Source organism: Capra hircus, chromosome 6, assembly GCF_001704415.2.
Source record: "Capra hircus breed San Clemente chromosome 6, ASM170441v1, whole genome shotgun sequence".
Classification (NCBI taxonomy): Eukaryota; Metazoa; Chordata; class Mammalia; order Artiodactyla; family Bovidae; genus Capra; species Capra hircus.
In genome coordinates, this window is record NC_030813.1 from 114,612,579 (window position 1) to 114,632,482 (window position 19,904).

Below are 19,904 nucleotides of genomic sequence, written 5' to 3' on the forward strand. Positions count from 1 at the left end.
GCCACATGAGGAACCTGGAGGACGCTATGCTCAGGGGGACAAGCCAGTCACAGAAGGACAAGCTCTGAGGCTCACCTGCATTTCTGCGAGGTCCCAGCAGCTGCCAGATCCACAGGGGCAGAAAGCAGAAATGCGGGTGCCAAGGGCAAGGGGACGGGAGGGGCGGAGGGCAGGCGACGAGGAGTTGCTTCGTGGGGACCGTTAGCTGAGAAAGATGGAAAAGGTCCGGAGACGGATGGTGGTAAAGGTCTCACAGCAACGTGAATGGACTTAGCCCCTCTAACGGCGCGAGCAAAAACAGCTAACGTGACGTGCTTTAGATTACGTGTCTTTTACCACAATATGAGACACGTTAATGCAGAAAACGCTGTACTTAGTGCTGGATAAAGAACGTGGCCAAACCAGAGAAAACCCATAGAGTCACAGGCAGCCGCTGAGAAGCGACTGTAGGAGAGCATGTCCTATTCGGGGGCACTTCCTGGGGGGCGTCAGGAGAGGTGTGCAGGACGTGGCCCGAGGCTTCAGAGGGAAGAGCCAGCCGTGGGGCCGGGGTGGCGGGGTGGGGGGGGCCGCGTCACAGACTGCTCCCTCTTCAATCCCATTCTTACAAAAATGAACGTCTGATTCATTGCACAATTAATGATAATAAAACAGACTCCAAGAAACTTAATGAGAGCAAGACCCCTAAAACAGGTCACGTCCCCCTATTTGGGACTTACCAGGTGGCGCCAACAGTCAAGAATCTGCCTGTTGATGCTGGAGGCACAACAGATGTGGGTTCGATCCCTGGGTTGGGAAGATCCCCTGGAGTAGGAAATGGCAACCCACTCCAGGATTCTTGCCTGGGACATCCCGTGGACAGAGGAGCCTGGCGGGCTACAGTCCATGGGCTCACAAAGAGCTGGACGTGACTGAGTGCGCATGCACCCTGTTTAAGGTCCCTGGTAGCAGAGGATGGCACCCAGAAATATGTGGGGTGAAGGCAAGTGCCAGGGGCCATTCAAAAGGGAGATGCCTGGGGTCCCGCCTACCGGTTTGGAGGGTCAGCTGCGAGGAACTCTGAAGGATGAGCAGACTCTGGATCACAGCCCAGGAGACCTGGGTGTGTGAGCAGGGTCTTCTCAAGCCTCTTTTCTCATTAAAATTGACGGCATTAGTCAGAATGGCTGTGATCCAAAAGTCTACAAGCAATAAATGCTGGAGAGGGTGTGGAGAAAAGGGAACCCTCTTACACTGTTGGCGGGAATGCAAACTAGTCCAGCCACTATGGAGAACAGTGTGGAGATTTCTTAAAAAACTGGAAATAGAACTGCCTTATGACCCAAGCAATCCCACTGCTGGGCATACACACCGAGGAAACCAGAAGTGAAAGAGACATGTGTACCCCAATGTTCATCGCAGCACTGTTTATAATAGCCAGGACATGGAAGCAACCTAGATGTCCATCAGCAGATGAATGGATAAGAAAGCTGTGATACATATACACAATGGAGTATTACTCAGCCATTAAAAAGAATACATTTGAATCAGTTCTAATGAGGTAGATGAAACTGGAGCCTATTATACAGAGTGAAGCAAGCCAGAAAGAAAAACACCAATACAGTATACTAACGCATATATATGGAATTTAGAAAGATGGTAATGATGACCCTGTATGCAAGACAGCAAAAGAGACACAGATGTGTAGAGCGGACTTTTGGACTCTGTGGGAGAGGGCGAGGGTGGGATGATTTGGGAGAATGGCATTGGAACACGTATATTATCATGTGTGAAACAGATCGCCAGTCCAGGTTCGATGCATGAGACAGGGTGCTCGGGGCTGGTGCACTGGGATGACCCAGAGGGATGGGATGGGGAGGGAGGTGGGGGGGCGGTGGTCAGGATAGGGAACACATGTACACCCATGGCTGATTATGGCAAAACCCACGACAATACTGTAAAGTAATTAGCCTCCAATTAAAATAAATTAATTAATTTACAACAAAAAACTCAACGGCACTGCCTGCTTCCCTGTGGACACGCCTCCTACAAGGTCAGGTACCTGATCTGCGGCTCTCACTGTCTTCACACCCCCTTCTCCTGTGACCCGGGAGGCCTGGATGAAAACAGACAGCCCTGGGCTCAAATTGCGGCTTTGCCTTGTCCAGCTGCGATCTCGGCCACCCCTCGCGCCCAACCCCAAAAGCCCTAAGCAGTTCTGAAGAGTCTAACCAGGTCACAGGTACCTGAGTGCTCAGAGAAGTAACGGACCAAGCGAAGGCGAGCTGGAATCCTACGGCTTTTATAAGACCTGGGAAGACCCACAGGTCTGGGCCCCAGACGTGGCCGGCAATTACCAGAGGCCCCGTCCCTCCTCGGCAAGACCACGGCCCAGGGGGCCTCTCTCAGACCCTGCCCTGCAATTGGCCTGCAATTCATTTTCCTCTCGTAGCAGCTCGCGGGCACCCAGGGAAATGGCCTTTGTCGAATAGTGATAGGACCTGGGCCTATTTGCTCAAGCAGAGCCAAGTCAATGGGATCTGAATATTTCTGCTTCCAGAGATGAGGGGAGGCTGGACCCGGCTGGGCCTGATGTTCCGAACAGACCTGGATGCAGGTTTGAGCACGGCAGGTCCACAGGTGAGGGTGACCCCAGGTCCCAGGTAAAAGGAGGGCTGTGGCAAGGCACTGGCTTGCCAGGCAGTCTGGGGATGCATCCTGAACTTCCTTTTGCCCACGTGCCTGGGAACAAGACTCCCAAACTTCCCAACTAGCAGCCTGCGTGTTGAGTGGGTTGGTTGCCCCGGGCAGAGAATGATCCCAGCAGGAGGCGATAAAAATACCCGACCGTTGGACACCGCTGTCCTGATGCTGGCCAGTTGGCCAGTGACATTCCCCCCCACCCGCCACTCTGACCCGGAGCCGCAGATCACCGGCCTGGTGCCGATCCTCTGCAGACTGCTGCGGCCTGGAGCGGCAGCTGGAGCCGTGGGAAATACAACGTTCTATTCCTGGCGTGACCCTCTTTCCCAGAACTGGGGCAGGGAGGGGGCCCTGGCCTCCAAACTAGGGGCCATGCCTGGACCCCCAGTGGTCTCCCTGCACACCCGCCCCCCACCAAGCCCCCCCAGGACAGGGTCAGCGTTCCTGTTTCAGCTTGCCGGGCCCCTAAGCCCTCTGCAAGGACGTGGGCCTGGTGTGGCCCTCGATGAGTCCGAGCTCTTGGGGAGGATGAGGCACCAAGGAAAACGGATGCCCCAGGCACCCGTGTCCCCTCCGCGCCCCTCCCCCCCACTCAGAGTGACCCATCTTCCCCAATCCTGGCCACACCTGCACTGGGGCTTTAACCTCCCCCTGCCCCCATTCACAGATAAACATGCTGAGATTCCTTGACGCCCCCACCCCTGCCCTGGCTCAGCCTGCAGTCATGGGGGCGGGTGGGGGTGGGTCTAGCAGACCCCCAGGAGCCTATGGTCTCCACACTCCCTCCCTGTCCCCTCTCTGGATGCCTCAGCCCCCTGTAGCCACATCATCACCGAACACTTCTGCCGGTGAGGTGCTGTACAAGGTACCGTGAGGGCAGACGGGGAATCACGGTGTCTGAGAGGCAGATGGCACCTTACCCAGGGCCTAGCGTGGGGCAGAGGCGTGAATGAAACCCCTCACACACGCCCTACATGCTCACCTCTGCCCTTCTACGGCTTTGTCTGACTCCTATGTGGTGGGCCATCACCTCCTTCAGGAAGTCTGCCAGGATTTCTCTTTCACGGCAGGTTGGTTCCCTGCCCTCTGTCCACTCCCCAACAGCCTCCTAGGGGAGTGCTTTTTCTCATGGTGTGTCTTCCCCACACACTGTCCGCCTTTCTCACCAGGCTGGAAGATTTTGTAGGGAAGAACTCCCTCAAGGTCACGTTCTACCCCAGGCCAAGGGCTCCACATGCTCAAATGAAACCACCTCCTCACCCCTACCCCCAGGGATGCTGGGTTGACTGTTGCCTGTCCATGAGACCCAGGGAGGTGGGAAGGGTCTCCTGTGAAAGAGGAGTGTTCTTTCCTGTGTTGGTCGCCCCGGGGAAGGGGCAGGTCCTCATGGAGGAGATAGGAACGTTGGTGGGGGGAATTCAGGGAGCCACCTCCTCCCTGAAGACTGCTTTAAGGGGTTCCCAGGAGACAGGCTGAGGCCCTGCTGTCCCTCCATCACCCCTTCCAGAGCAGAGCCCTGCTGAGGTCTCCTGGAGGCTGCAGGGGTGCCTGGGAGTGAGGGGGGAGGGTATCGGGGGGCGAGCAGGCCCCTGTGCGAGGAGTGGGCAGGAATTACCCGCAGGGCCCCAGTCTCCAGCGAGATGTCCTCACCGAGGTGCTGATCCTGGAGGTGGCAGGCCGTACCTTGAGAGAGGGATCGTTTCTCTGCAAGTCCCTTTCAGAAGGCTGCCCCGCCCCCACCGGTCACCCCACTCTGCCGCCCCCTCCACAGGTGATGACATCATCCTGTCCCATGATGCCCCGGGCCAGTGGGAGGAGCTGGAGAGAGCAGGCAGGCCCCTAGTTTACAAGGTGAGATGTGGAGGAGAATCACAGATGCACAGAGGCGCTTGGAGCAGGGCTTCTGCTGGGCTCGGGGAGCCGGCTGACCCACATTTCTATGAGAGAGAGGACGCAGTTCAGCAGAACCCGGGATCCGGAGGAGCTCCCACTGCCAGCCGGGTCCCTGGAGCGGGTTTCTCAAGGTCACTTGGCCTCTGTGTGCCCACCACAGCGAGTTTCTCAAGGTCACTTGGCCTCTGTGTGCCCACCTGTAAAATGGGCAGTCACGGAGACCACTCCTGCAGCGTCGGAAGGACCCGAGCAGGGATGCTGTGTGGGGCGTTATGATGATCATTACCACCATTCTCTGCCGCCAGTGATGCCAGAGCCCTCGGAAACATGTGACCACAGTCCTCAGATCAGAAGACCCAGTAGGGGAGACATGTGCCCCCTGGGGGGAGGGGCATGGGGGTGCTCCCAGCTTGGAGCACCTCCCCGCTCACCAGCTGTGTGACCATGGGTCCTGCCTCCCGTCTTAGCCCAGTTGCCGTCCCCACACATCTGAAAATCGGGAGCAAGAATCCCTGCCCCGCCAGGCTCTGTGGCATTCCAGACGGGGCCTGGATGACCTCTCCACCCGCCCGCAGGGACCAGATGCCCCACAAATGGCAGACACTGAGCTCCATTAGACAAATCAATTGCTCCCGTGGGCTCAGCTCCGCCACCAGCTGGGGGCTGGGGTGCCCGAGGTTGCCAGCACACACCCAGGTTATATTTAGCTCTCCGCTGGAGCCCTGCCAGGGCCGGGCAAGTTCTGCAGGGGACGCCGAATTTCAGACCAGCCCCCAACTCCTCATCGGCCACTGTGAAACCTGCTCCAGAGCCCACAGAAACTGCTCTCTTGCTTCTAACAGTAGATGACGTTATCCCAAGAGTACACACACACACACACACAAATCCCTGCATCATGTCGGTGCCACTCAAAGGCCTGGAGCCACATGAGAGTCCACCTCCCAAAAATAGAGAAAGAACGCCGTCTGGTCCCTGGAGCAGGAGCCGGCTGGTGCCAGGGGGTCAGACAGCTGCTCTCCACTCAAGCCTCTTGAGACCAACACTGAGCACAAGCCTACCCCCCACCCACCCCCTTAAAATGAAGAAGCTGGGAAAATAAAACAGCCAAGCATCAGAAGAAAAAAAAGAAGGCAGAGTTGCCCATAACTCTTGCATTTCAGTGTATTTTCTGCCTGCTTTGTAGACGACACTGTGTATAAAATTGCAGACCCCATATTCTTCATCACCAGTGCAGACACACGCCTTGTACTCCTCCTTGACAATCATATTAACGACTGCATAACACTTCATCTTTTATCACCAGTTCCGAGCGTGGTCTAGGAACCCTGGGGTCCCCAGGATGCAAGCAGGGCGCCGGCCAGGTCCAAGCCGTGTTCATAGTAAGACCGAGATGTTATTTTCCTCCAACGTTCCCTCTCCCTCCCAAATGTACGCTGGAGTTTGCCCGAGGCCCTATAACACGTGGCATCACCACTGACAGAACACAGACAGGACACAGGCTCCCGCCGCCGCCTATGAAGCCAGACGATAATGGGGTTTGCACAGCTGTAAAGCAAGGCCAGTCTGTCTCCTGAAGACACTCATAGTTAACACACAACGGGCTATTTTCCTTATTCAATGAATTAAATATGCTTAAAATTCTCCATTTTAACGTCTAATACACTTGTTGTTCAGTCAGTCGTGTCCGACCTTTTATGACCCCACCAGGCTCCTCTGTGCGTGGGATTTCCCAGCAAGAATACTGGAGTGGGCTGCCATTTTCTTCTCCGGGGGGATCATCCCGATCCAGGGATCGAACCCGCATTTCCTGAATTGGCAGGCAGATTCTTTACCACTGAGCCACAAGGGAAGCCCTGTCTGATACACTGCTGCTGCTGCTGCTGCTGCTAAGTCGCTTCAGTCGTGTCCGACTCTGCGAGACCCCATAGACGGCAGCCCACCAGGCTCCCCCGTCCCTGGGATTCTCCAGGCAAGAACACTGGAGTGGGTTGCCATTTCCTTCTCCAGTGCATGAAAGTGAAAAGTGAAAGTGAAGTCCCTCAGTCATATTCGACTCTTAGTGACCCCATGGACTGCAGCCCTCCAGGCTCCTCCACCCATGGGATTTTCCAGGCAAGAGGACTGGAGTGGGGTGCCACTGCCTTCTCCGGTCTAATACACCAAATATCGATAAATACAATGCACTTAAACAAAAGCTCTTTGGGGTCCCCAGTAATTTTGAGTGAAGGGGTCCTAAGCCCTCAAAGCTGGGGAACAGCTGCTGGATACAGGCAGACAGACGGACGGTAATTTCCTGACTCAGCATCTGGCTGGACACTCACCCTGCAGAGCCTGTGACCCCTGCAGTTTTTAGGCACCAATCATATCTGTGCTTCAGAACCCTTCTTCAGAAGATTCCAGAGAGCCACCGCCTTCTACTGAAGGCATGAACGTATTTACGGCTCAATGGATCTCACCTAGCTGCTCCAAGAGACCGCACACACCCACAGTCAGAGGCCCCTGAGGCCACCAGCTCTGGGGACCGTGGGATGTTTACGTTCGACTACTTGAGACGTACAATTTTTATCCTCTGAGAGGTCTTTTCTCTAACCCTCGGATCTTCTACAGACCCCTCAAGGAGGGAAAAAAACAGGTTTCAGTCTCAGAAACAGAATGTTCGAGAAGCTGCCCGGGAAAGCCAAATGATGCCCCCCAACAATATACTTGGGTACTCATCCCTAGGACCTGTGGGGGTGACATCATATGGCTAAAAAATGAGGTGGTTGGTCTCTGCAGATGGGATACAGGTAAGTACCCTGGGATGGGAGGGTCACCCTGGGTTATGGGCCCCAAGTGCACCCGCCAGTATCCTCAGAGACAGAGGCGGAGGGAGACCGGCCCACACACTCGGACAGGGCGGCGGGTGATCTGAAGGTGCTGGAGACGCTGGCCTGGAGGTGTGGGTGACGCGGCCACAAGCCAGGGAGTGCCGGCAGCTGAGGAGAGACGGGCAGGGGACTCCCCCAGCACCTCTGGAGGAGGCCCCGCCCCGCCGAGACTTGGCTTCAGCCCAGTGACGCGGATTTTGGACTCCAGGCCTCCAGAACTGGGAGAGAATACTTCCTGCTGTTTTAGCCCCTGAGGTTTACAGAGCTTCACACCAGCAGCCCCCTTCCCATTGGATGCCCCAGTATCGTGGACTGCCTCCCCCCTCTGTCAGCCCTGTTCCCTGGGCACCAGCTCCTGGAACCCTGGGCACCAGCTCCTAGAAAACCCTGCCCTAGGCTGCAGGGTGTCCCCCAAAGGGGCCCGCTTAGGGGCTCGGTGTGTGCACTGTTGCCGGCGATTTTAATTCCTCTCAGCTCCTTTTCAGAGGCCGTCAGCTGGCGGGGTGCTCAGAGAAGGAATCTGGGGGGTCAGGTCAGGGGGTGGGGGCTGACGGAAGAAGGCGAGGCGGCCGGGCAAGGGCAGAACAAAGCTCTCATGCGGCAGGTGCAGGGTGGGGCCAGGGGGGGTGCGGTCCAGGCTCTGCCGGAGGGGAAAGAGTGAGGCGGGGTGACGACAGGGCCTGGCAGGAAAGAGAGGTCCAGCGACGCTGAGGTCTGGCAGGGACCCCTGCCCAAGGGAAGCCAGAGGCGGCCCTGGGGAGCCCTGGCAGGGCCACCCGTGGTCCTCAGCAGGCGGACCTGCCCTGTGGTCACGCTCCGCGTGTGCCCCAGGTCCGGGCCACACCCCATGCCCGTCAGAGGCAGCCAGGGAGGCGCCTGGCTGGACGCTGGGCTTCTGCACACAGATCACATTTCCTGATTTCCGAGGCACATCAGGGGTGTGTTCAAGGGAACCGGTGCCTGTAGCCCTGAACCCCATGGCTACGCTTCAAACGCTTGGCAGAAGCGGCCAGGCTCAGAGCTGGAGGAGAACGGTGGGATGCGGGCAGCCGGTGAGAAGCGTGTCACGGGGTCGGCATGGCCACGGCCAGAGCAGCAGCAGGAAGGTGCCGTCCAGGTCCTGGCCCGGCCTGACGGCCCCCTTGATGCCTGGCCTGACATCCTGTGCTGGGCTCACAGCCCCTGCCCAGCCCAATGGCCCCCTCGCTGCCTGGTCCGGCCCTTCCTGGGTGACTGGCTAGCTCCGGCCACCCTGGACCGTCCGCTGATCCTCCTGACCTCTGCCCCTGCGTCTGCTGGCCACCTCTCCCACATGAGTGCCCGGGTCCAGCTCAGCCTTGCTGCCCCGCGTCCCCGCACTCCGGGGGTGTTGGACTGCACTCTCCCAGTGACACTGCCCCTTACAAGTGCTCAGTAGACCCCCTCGAAGGCAGAGGCAGCCTGAGGGGTAGGCGGTGGCACTGAGTCACGCGGTGGCTCCAGAAGCCCTTCAGTTTACAGACTGAGGCCGCCCTTCCCGCGTCCTCAAAGCCAGCCGCGCCACATCCCGTCTCCTCTCCGACCTCTGCGTCTGCCATCGCCTCCCCTCTTCTCTGACCCTCCTGCCTCCTCCCTCGCAGGCTCCTCGAGACAGCACGGGCCCCCCTGGAACCCCCCAACTGCGAGATCTCTTTAATCCCATCCTCAAGGTCCCTTTTGCCATGTGCGTAACATATCCAGCCTGTCTGGGGATGAGGCCAGGGGCGTCCGCGGGGGCCATTACTCAGAGATGAAGCAACTCAGAGAGGGGCAGTGTCCACCTGCAGGCCACACAGCAGCTAGGAGCAGGCACACGGCCTCTCCTGAGCCCCCGGCTCCAGGTCCTGTCCACTGGTCCTGAGGATGGAGGCAAGGGTCTTGGGCGTTCTGGGTTCTGGGAGGAGGAATTCCAGCATCAGGGCGTGGGGAGGGAGAGAGAAGGTGGCAGGAGAAAACACACCCGTTTGGGGGAATCACTGGTGAGGACAGAGCTCTGAGCGGTCAGTTCAGTCGCTCAGTCGTGTCCGACTCTTTGTGACCCCCTGGACCACAGCACGCCAGGCCTCCCTGTCAAGCATCGCCGACTCCCGGAGTTTACTCACACTCTCGTCCATCACGCCGGTGATGCCATCCAACCATCTCCTCCTCTGTCGTCCCCTTCTCCTCCTGCCTTCAATCTTTTCCAGCATCAGGGTCCTTTCAAATGTGCACAGTAGGTGCTCAATAAACCAAGTGAACAGGCATTCTAGGACCGCCTTGAGCCCTCGAGGGGCTGCCGATGGCAGGCATCAGAGGTTCCCCCGACAGGACTGAGGCTGGGAACAGCGGTGGCCCCAAAAGGCTGACGCTGGGCCGTATCCGGACCCGTGGGCCCTCTGGGGCACAGCGGCTGTGTGGTGATACCCGCCCTCACCCCGCCTCAGGGCTCCCCTGCATGGCTGCGGACAGTCACACCTTGCAGTGTGTGTGTGTGTTTGGGGGGGCGGTCACGATCCCAGGACCAGCCACCCCCCACCCCCAGTCCAGGACAACAAAGGCCCCAGGGTCTCACTGGTTCTTAGGAGCGTTCTGCACGGTCCCCGAGCAGGACTGAACCCCCACAGCCTGCAATGGCCACCCACCCATCCGAATGCCCCACGGCTCCCCGCCTCCACGCCCCAGCCCTCCCCCTTCTGCTTCCTGGGACCACCTCCCAGGTAAACCCCCTGCAGCCTCAGCCTTGTCACTCAGAACACAAAGGTGGGGGTGGGCCCCCGGGAGCATTTGACAGTCTGGTCGCCAAACTGACATGGGGGGGCCACGGGGTGGTCCTTATAATTCTTCCTTCTTGGAACTTCACGCCCAACTGCAGCACTAACCAGGGCCTTGGCGATGCCATTTTCCAGCAAGATCCTGGGGCCCCTGATGTCCAAGCAGAAGCAGGAGGTCAGAGCAGCAGGTCAGAGAGGCCTGACCATGAGTCCTCAACCAGGATGAGGGCAAACAGACGCGGAGTGGGGGCTGGGGGGGCTGGGCATGAAGCGGGGACCTGAGCTCCATCCATTGTCCATCCTCCACTGGAGGCTGTTCACGGAGCCCTGACTCAAGGCAGCCTTTGAGGATTCGGGAGGGGGATCCATCCACTCGGCTCAGCCCGGCGGGTGTGCACGGCGGGGCCACTGGGAGCTGGCTGGAGTCAGGTGGCCGGATCTCTCCAACCCCTCATTCTGTGCGTGAAGAAACCCAAACCCCAGGCCATCCCAGTGTGCCCACTTTGTGCAGGGGGCCGGGTGGAGCCCCTGCGCGCGTGCTGAGGACAGCCTCGCAGGACTGAGTTGGGGCCGACGCCCAAAACGCCACTCAGAACCCAGGAGCAGGCGGCTCTCCAGGGACTGGGCTTCTCCTGACCCCGGCACCGGGCAGGGAGTGTAAAACAGCATCCGGTGGGCTGGGCAGGGCAGGCAAGAGAACCAGCAACAGAGACAGAGGAGTGAACCGGCTGGCCACGCTAGCTGATGCCACAGCGGACCTTGCAGGCTTTGCCTTGAGCCCTGGGACAGCTGTAACAACAAAAACCCCACCCCAGGCCCCTGGCCCCACAGCCCATTACCTCCAAGTGAGAGGCGGGGAAACCGAGGCAAAGAGCAGTTGTGCAACCTGGTGGCTGGGACCCTAGCAGGTGGCAGTTGGGACTGGCACTCAGGTGTTCTGACCCCAAAGCCCTCAAGGCATCAAGCAAGACCACCTCCCTTGTTGCTTAGATATCTCCAGCCAAGGCAACATGGCACACAAAATCCCCTATTACATCACTTTGCAACAGAATTGGTTCAGCCTGGGTCTGGCTCCCCACTAGCCTGGAAGCCCCCCGTCCCCGCCCAGGGTAGGAGACGCTGGCAGGGGTCAGAGCACATCTCTCCCTCCCTAGGCCGTCCCCTGAACTCGGACTCAGCTGCTCTGCTGGCTCGGATACCAGGCAGATGTCCTCAGAGATGGCTTCCCTGGCAGGCTGCGGAGAAAGGCCCTTAACCAACAGGTCCCCTCAGCATGAAGGGCAACATGCTTCCTGCCGTGAAACCGTCAGATGAGGTCCACGTGGCCCAGAAGGGTGATCCGAGACTTCACGGCTCACACGGCGTGTTTCTCTGAACCGATGATGGCTAAGCCTCAAACCCAGACCATCTCCCCGCTGCAGTGGGGGGCGGGGGCGGGGGCGGGGGGCAGGAGGTCAGAAGAAAGCAGGTCACACCCCTGAGAATGGGGGTGGCCTTTGTTTTTTCAGACTGGTACACTGAGGCCCAGAGAGAGAAGTCAGCTGGCCCAAGGTCACACAGAGGTCCGGCAGGTGGGCCCAAGAGTCTGGGGAGCTCAGACATTAACGGGACGGTTGATGCCGGCGGGGCTGGAGCTGGAGAAGCCTGGGACGGCCGTGAATGCTTCCTCCATCAGGAGCGGTCAGCTCCAGAAGACCCCAAGTGCCCGGCAGAGGGGACAGCAAGGGCCAGGGGTCGAGGTTACAGGGAGGCATGTGACCCTCTCCTGGTCTGAGCAGTCCATCCCCAGGTGGATCCCTGGGGCCGAGCCACGACCCTGGACAGGAGCGCACTGGAGAGGCAGGGCCCGTCCTCAGGAGCAGACAGGGCTGGGCTGGGGCTGGCCCTGCCTTCCCAGCCACGCCGGCAGGTGCCACACCTTGGAACGAGGCCAGGCTCCTCGGCTCAGGTGAGGACATCGGCTGTGACTCCCCGCCCCATGCTGTCACCAGAAAGCGTCATCGTGAGGCCCCCAGGGGATCAAGCCTCATGCACCCCAAACACTCAGCCACACGCCACGAGGTCACCAACGCAGCCCCTAATGATGCAGGGGGACAGACAGACGGCGCCCACACCCCCACCCCCGGCTGGACACACCAGGATTCGGATCCAGCTCTCATTCACCAGTGGTGGGGTGTGGTGCCCGACGCCCTCCTGGGCGTCCACCTCCCCATCTATGGGCGGGGACACCCCAGCGATCCTGAGAAGCCCTGAGAAGCCCTCGGCAGAGCAGGGCCTGAGCGGGGGCCCCATGAGCCACAGCACCCTGGCACTGAAGCAGGGTGCTGCCTGACACCCTAGAGACAGTGGCGACGGAAACATCCCCGGGTAAACAAACACGCGGCACTCGGGTTGCTCTGCCTGTGTCTGAGCGGCCAGAGGCAGCCCGGCGGGTTGGCGCCCGCTGACTAGGGCCCATGGCAGCTCTCGAGACCACACGATCACCAGGAAACATGAGCTGCCATCTGAACACCAACCCGAGTTTTCCTGTCCCAACTATTTTATCTGTTTCTCCAACCTCTCCAGCAGCCATGAAATTAAAAAACGCTTCCTCCTTGGAAAAAAAGTTATGATCAACCTAGACAATTAAAAAAGCAGAGACATTACTTTGCCAACAAAGGTCCATCTATTCAAAGCTATGGTTTTTCCAGTAGTCATGTATGGATGTGAGAGTTGGACTACAGAGAAAGCTGAGTGCCAAAGAATTGATGCTTTTGAGCTGTGGTGTTGGAGAAGATTCTTGAGAGTCCCTTGGATTGCAAGGAGATCCAGTCAGTCCATCCTAAAGGAGATCAGTCCTGAATATACATTGGAAGGACCGATGCTGAAGCTGAAACTCCAATACTTTGGCCACCTGATGAGAAGAACTGACTCATTGGAAAAGACCCTGATGCTGGGAAAGATTGAAGGCAGGAGGAGAAGGGGACGACAGAGGATGAGATGGTTGGGTGGCATCACCGACTCGATGGACATGAGTTTGAGTAAGCTCCAGGAGTTGGTGATGGACAGGGAGGCCTGGCGTGCTGCAGTCCATGGGGTCGCAAAAGGCTGGACATGACTGAGTGACTGAACTGAACTGAACTGAGCCTCTCCTGCATACCAGGCACTTTGGACCCTCGGTCCCTATGGAGATCCCAGAAGAGGTAGCATCAGAGGCTCAGAGAGGTCCGAGGATCCTGTGCTAGCAGGCGGCAGAGCTGGAATCTGAGCCCAAGGAAGAGCCCGTGTCTGCAGCGCAGGGGCCTTCTGACCTGGGGACCAGAGTCGGGCATCCAAACAGCTCAGGGTCCTGACAGCTGGCCTGGCCCTGAGGCCCACCAGCAGGACAGACCCCTCCCAGAGGCTCCACGCCACCCTGCCAGCTCCGTGCACCACCAGACTTGCCGACTCCCTCGTGCCGGCTCACAGCTCTCCCACAAGACAGCTGACACTCTGGAGGGTCAGGGTGTCTGACTGGTGACTTGTCCAGAGTGTGGGTCACACTCCCTTTGCTGAGACAGTGAGACTGGGCTTTCTAAGAGTTCACCCAAGTCAGGACTTGGGTCCAGAGAACATGCCGACTGCCCCCAAATCACTTCTTAGGACAGAAACCAGAAAGAATTGAAGTATCTCAGGTGGTGGGTTAGGAAGTAGCCACGGATGCGAAGGACCAACAGTCTGGAGATGAGGATTCCCAGGCTGTCCAAGAGCTGCCGGTTCGGGGCAATGACCATCCTCCTTAGACGAATTTCAGATGAATTTCTGAGTCAGGCCAATTTGCCTTCAGCTACACCTAAGTCAGATGGTGTCCCCCGTGGAAACTGGGCGCTTGTGTTAAGATCCATGCGCTGCCAACTGGGAGACCTCCATTCGAGCAAAGAAGCGGCCCCTGCAGATGGGGTCACCCAACCTGACACCGAGTCATGGGTTTTGGAAGCAGCTCGCGCCGGAACCAACGCCTGGAATCAACGCCCTCTTGTTTCAGATTCCTCATTGCAAAAGGTAAGCGCACACAATGAAAACAAAACTGGGGAAGGTGACAGGAAGCGTAAGGATGCCGGCGGGGGGAGCACTAGCTCTTTCGCCTCCTCCAACAGAGGGGTCGCCGTGGACGGCACGACAACTTCCTTCTGGCCTGCCCCGAGCTGCTTCGTAGCGCGGAGATCGCATGGGACGCACCATTTTGTCCTCGGCTGTTTTCTAAAGGAAGCTTTTCTTAGGCACTTCCTCCTAACGTGAGAAACTCGTCACGCAGGTAACGAGGACGTTCTCACCACCCGCCTCCCCCAGGAGGGCACGGTTCAGGGAGACACGAAGCTGCTTGCTCTGGTCCACAGCTGCCCTGGGCCTGGGGCAGCACCGGGCACACAGTAGGGCTTAGGAAACATCTGTTGACCGGAGGAAGGACCCACGGCCATGGCCCGTCACTCCCCACCACATACACGCAGCAGGTTTCTGACTTTCTGCCGCTGTTAGGGATGCCGTGGTGAACGTCTCTGCGGTGACGGCAGAGCCCCGCCTTGGATCAGAAATGTGTTTCTCTGTTTCAGAGGCCGCAGAGGACTGGGGCTCCGGCTCTGCGTCTACCGCACACTCTCCTGGCCCCGGGACGGCCACCTTTCCTTCTGCGGGGCTCGGTTCCCCTCCATGCGGGTGGGTGGCTAGGACTGGAGCATCCCCCAGGCCTCTTCCAGCTCCGCGTTCCTGACCCATCAGCCACGGGAAAAGAAGACGGCTGAGCTGCCACCCAGCTTTCCACCTGGGCCTGCCCTCCCCTTCTGGGCTGAGCTGCATCCCTCCCGCAAATCCATAATCCAGTATGACCGGTGTCCTTTTAGGAAGAGAGAAGGACACAGACCCACACAGAGGGAAGGCCACCTGAGGACGCAGGGAGGTAATGGCCACTTGCAAGATGAGGCGAGAGGCCGCAAGAAATCAGCCCTGACCACACCTCCGTCTCAGACCTCCAGCCTCCAGAAGCGTGAGAAGACACATGTCTGTTGCTTAAGCTGCACGGTCAGTGGGCCCTTTGTTACGGCAGCCCTGGCAGACTAATGCAACCCCCCCACCATGAAACTCACCTGGGAGAATCCTGCCCACCAGACTTGTAGCCACCTGGGCAGGACACACAGGCGCCAAGAAAGCACAGACCTGGTACCCAGAGGTGGCAGAGTTGGTTCTGGAGCCCATCTGGGCTCAGGCTCGTCCCTCTGCCTCACCTTGCCCTGCCCCCCGTGACTGCATGGACTGGGACGCTAGGAGACCACCACCAGGCTCACCGTCGTCTTCTGGGCCTCACCTGGGCTCTGGGACAACGCCAGCCTTCCCTGGGGAGGGCCGTCAGGGGACGTGCCCTTGTGGACGAGGGAAGCCCCTGACCTGCCAGACGTGCACAGTGGCCAGGCGTGAGAGCCCAGGTGTGCGCCAGCGGTGCACACAGAGCCGAAGGGGCTCCCTCCATACGGCGGGGAAAGCGGGCCACGGGTGGCTGAACAGAACGCAGCTCGCGTGCGCGACCAGGCTTATCTGACGCAGAATGCCAGCTCCTCCCGCCTCATCATCCTGCTTCCTCATCTCCCCGAACACTTCAAGCGAATGCGCAGAAAAGCAAGTAGGCACGGGGTCTTGAGGCCACACCAGAGCCCTCTCAAAGGTGCCCTGAGTTATCAGACTGAAAGAAGGCACGCCCGCAGCCTGCACAGCATAAAGGACAGGGGAGCCTCCCACCCGGGGCCATGGTTCAGGTCCCCCTAGGCGCTGACCGTCGGCTGGTCTGGGCCGCTGGAGACTGGACCACGTGCTCCCAGCCACATGCTGGCGCCCAGCTCTGGGATGATGCCAGCCTTCCCCAGGGAGGGCCGACAGGGGACCTGCCCTTGTGGACGAGGGAAGCCCCTGACCTTCCAGATGCGCACAGGTGTCCGGCACCAGGGAGCACCGTCCACTCTCTCCCATCGTGGCTGTGGGTGAAAATTTTACCGCTGTGCAGGTCACGGGCCGGGCCATGAGTGACAGGTGGACGGTCGGCGTGCCCACTGCCCGTTCCAAAAGCTGCACTGACTCAGGCTGAGGTTCACCGATCTGCACAAGCCATCGAGGGAGGACCCACTACGTGCGGGATTTCCCACTATTACCTCATCTTCTCCATGGGGGCAACGATACTGCTTTCAGGAAGCCAAGCTCAGGAAGCGGTCACGCAGTGTCCAAGACCAGCAGGTGGACACTATGATTCAAACCCCAGTCTCCTTGCCCTCTGGTCCCCCCCACCTCAGGGACCCTGGTGCCCACCTACCCCTGCTCCTCACAAACACAAATGAGGGGGGAAATGCCAGGGTTCCTTCCAGGCTCCCCCTGATTACAGGAGAGATCGGAGGGATCAATTACGGTGGAGGAGAGCCTAAAATTACCTGGTGCACCCTGCCATTACCCCCCCACATCTACCATTAGATAAATGTGTCTGGAGGCTCTGCCAAGGTGGGGTGCCCTGCTCCCCAGCCACCTCCAGAGAACAGGTTGGCCATTTCAGAAATCCCCTTCTAGAGAAGTCTGCCTCCTCCAGCCTGCCATTTGCTCTCAGCTTCTCTCTCAACTCCCACTGCCCGTGTGTGGTCCCTCCTTCCTCAACTAGGAGGGGGAGGGGACAGATTCCTCTTGTGGTTGGGGGTGGGGGGCTCCTGGGAAACATAGGTCCCAAGCAGACGGCATACAGTAAATGGTCCCTAAAGGAACAGTCCCTCCTTAGTCCTGTTTGCTCCCTACCCTCCCGCCCCCTGTCCCCAGGGAGGAATGGTTGTCTCCTCTGGTTTCTGCCGGGTGGCCAGGGGTCCATACTGTAGTCTGCGGGCAAGATGGGCTCAAGGCAGGACACAGGAGTCAGGGAGCACCAGCTTCAAAACCCAGCCCCACTGCAAGACCTGAGCAAGTGACTCAAGCCTGGAGAGCTTTGATCGCACCCTGGAAAATGGGGTGATGGCCTCTCCCTGCAGAGGAATGTAGGGACAAGCCCTCCAGCCAGGGCTGGGCCCCCAGAAGGCTCTGAAAACGGGGGCTCTGGTCACTCCAGAGTCTCTCAGGAGGCAAGGCCCCCCAGCGGTAGGCCTCAGTTTCCCCCAGCGCACTAGGTGGTGGTGACGTGCGATTTTTCCAGCGCCGCACAGAGGCTGTCAGACCCTGCGGGTGCGGCCCCAGAGGCAGCAGCCTGGGTACGCAGTGGAGGGGACGAGGGGCCGGAGAGAGCACGCGCGCGCATCGCGGAGGGCGGCACACAAACTGCGGGCTCCGAGCCCCCAAGTCTGCTCTGGGCGAGCCCACGGCGCCGGGAGGGGGGTCGACCTGATGCCCCCCCCCAACCCACCTACCCACTCAGACGCTGCAGGAGTCACACAACGGCGGCGCCCCCCTGCCGCCAAGCCCTCACCCCCCGATCGGTGTCACACACCTCTCCGCCGCAGGGTCTACGGCGGCCGCGCGCCCTTCGCCCGGACCCTGCTGCGACCCCGCACGCCGGGGAGAAAAGCAAAGGAGCGGCGCCGTACAGGTAGCCCAGCGCAGCCAGGCGGTGCGGCGCTCGGGGAAAGCGGTCCCCGGGGGCAGGGACAGGGCGGGGGTGGGGGGCGCACCTGACCTGCCATACTGCAAAGACCCTGGAGGGCAAGTCGGCTGCAGCCGCGGGGCGGTTTCCGTCTGCAGGTGCAGGCATCCCAGCCCTGGCGGCGCCGCGATCCAGCTCGGGGAGGCCCCGGGTCCCCGCACACTCACCCGCGCTCATCTCAGCGGCAGCTCTGAGTCGGATCGCCGGGGCGGGACGGCAGCCGGACGCCCGTGTCGGCAGGTGCAGCGCCTGCAGGCGGGATGGGCCGGCCGCCCGCCCGCAGCGCCGCCGCAGCCCCTCGGCGCGCCAGCCCCGCCCCGCCGGCCCCGCCCCGCCGGCCCCGCCCCATAGCGAAGCCCCGCCCCTCCCCGCCCGGAGGCCCCTCTCACCCCGCCCCTATACCGGATGCACTCTGGGAAATGTAGGCCCAGAGCCCCGCTCCTCCTTGCTCGGCGCCACCTGCCGCCCTCAGGGAGGGACTACAGTTCCGGCAGGCTGCGCGGCCCGCGTATGCGCAGGCGGGCGACGCCGCTGCGGCCTCCCGCAGCCCAGTGGTAGGGGTCTCTGCGGAGCTGTCCGCGCGGCCTGGCCGGATGGCTCGCGGCCTGGCCGGATGGCTGGCGGCTTGGCCATCCGCGCCTGCCAAGAGCCCACGAGCGGGCCAGGAGCACGGCCGGGTGAGGTGCAAGCTTGGTGCAAAGAGCCGCACAGGGCCAACTCCCTCCCTCCCCAGTTTGCAGAAGAGAACCGAGGCAGGGGCAAGCAGGGGTAGGCAGGGTTTGCCCAGTTGCCCCGGCGAGGGGCGAAGCCTGCGCTCCTGATCCCGGATCTAGGGCTCGGCGGCGGCCACCCGATGGCCTGCCCCAGGGTCCCGGAGCGCCGCACCGGCTGGCGCCGTGGTCTGACCCCGGTGGCGCAGTCTGCGGGCCCCCATCAGTCCCCCATCCCCAGGAGCCGACTGTCCTCTGTGACGTCAGTAACCTCCCTGGTCCAGCCCAGGGAGGGCCTGGGTCCCGGGTACAGCAGAGGGAAGGCCCTGGGTGGGAGTAAGGGGACCCCAGTGAGTTTCTGGTGCTGTTGGAAGGGGGGCTCGGGGGTGGGTGTGGAGGGTCAGGATTGGCCGGTTCAGAACGTGGACTCCCTGGACCTGGCCCGGCCTGGTGGCGGAGAAGAGAGGGCTGGCCCCAGAAACTGTGAACTCTGAGCAGAGCCCAGAGGCAGGAGCACATAACTTTCTCGGCCTCCAGCAGCGTCCACCTACTCCCAAGAGGGGCCAGCGGGGAGCAGGGAGGCCAGAGGACAGTGGCTCCTGGGGAAAACCGGCCATGGGCAATGCAGCCGGTTGGCCCCAGCCCCACACACCCTAGCAACCTGGAAAGCCTGGCTGGGCTGGCTGTTTGTGTAGCTGCCTGGCTCCAGGCCTGTCCGCTGGGGCCTTTTGCCCTCAACACGAGTGGATGTGATGATGGAAGGATGCTCACAGGGGTCAGGTGCCCTCTTTTCCACCCAACGGCCCTCTCAGGCAGTGCAGACCTGAGCAGTCCTGCCCCTCTGTGGGCATCAGGGCCCCACCCATGAAGTGGTCGAGTGCCATCCACCACGGGTGAGAGCATTAAATTCTGGTGGTCAGTCCTGGCAAGGGCAGGGCCTGGCCAGTCAGGGTGGGGGCCTGGCGGGTCTGACTCCCTCGTGGGGAGCCTGGTTTCTTCTCCATGTGCATTGTTAAACTGTGAGCAGTCCCCACCTCTCTAGATACTTCTGAGGCCCCCATGGGCTAATGCGCGCTGGGCCCCAGCAGCAGCTGAGATCAATAGCTGTGTTTGATATTATTATGCAGTTGTAATCCCTTCTCGGTGACTTGTATAAGCCAGGCACAGAATGGGCACCCCACAGATAGCCTGCTGAATAGAGGGAGGGAAGGAGAGAGGGTGCTGACCCCAAGCACCCCGTACCTTCCAGGCCATCACCCGGGGCAGCAGGGCAGATGCCCACCCAACATCACAGCACCCACCGCCCCCTCGTGTCCTCTTTAGGAAGCTCGCCATCAAGTTCCCCATGGAAAGGGGTGGACAGGCCCTTGCTCCC

The 19,904-nt window shown here is 60.2% G+C and overlaps 1 protein-coding gene across 1 annotated transcript in view; it reads right to left on the reverse strand.

Annotated features, from left to right (window-relative positions):
• ABLIM2 (actin binding LIM protein family member 2) overlaps nucleotides 1-18,120 on the reverse strand; it is a 168,470-nt gene extending 150,350 nt beyond the window's left edge. The window contains exon 1 of the mRNA XM_018049779.1: nucleotides 17,987-18,120. Within this exon, the coding sequence (XP_017905268.1) occupies nucleotides 17,987-17,996 (10 nt within the window). The 5' untranslated portion in view covers nucleotides 17,997-18,120. The remainder of the gene's footprint in view (nucleotides 1-17,986) is intronic.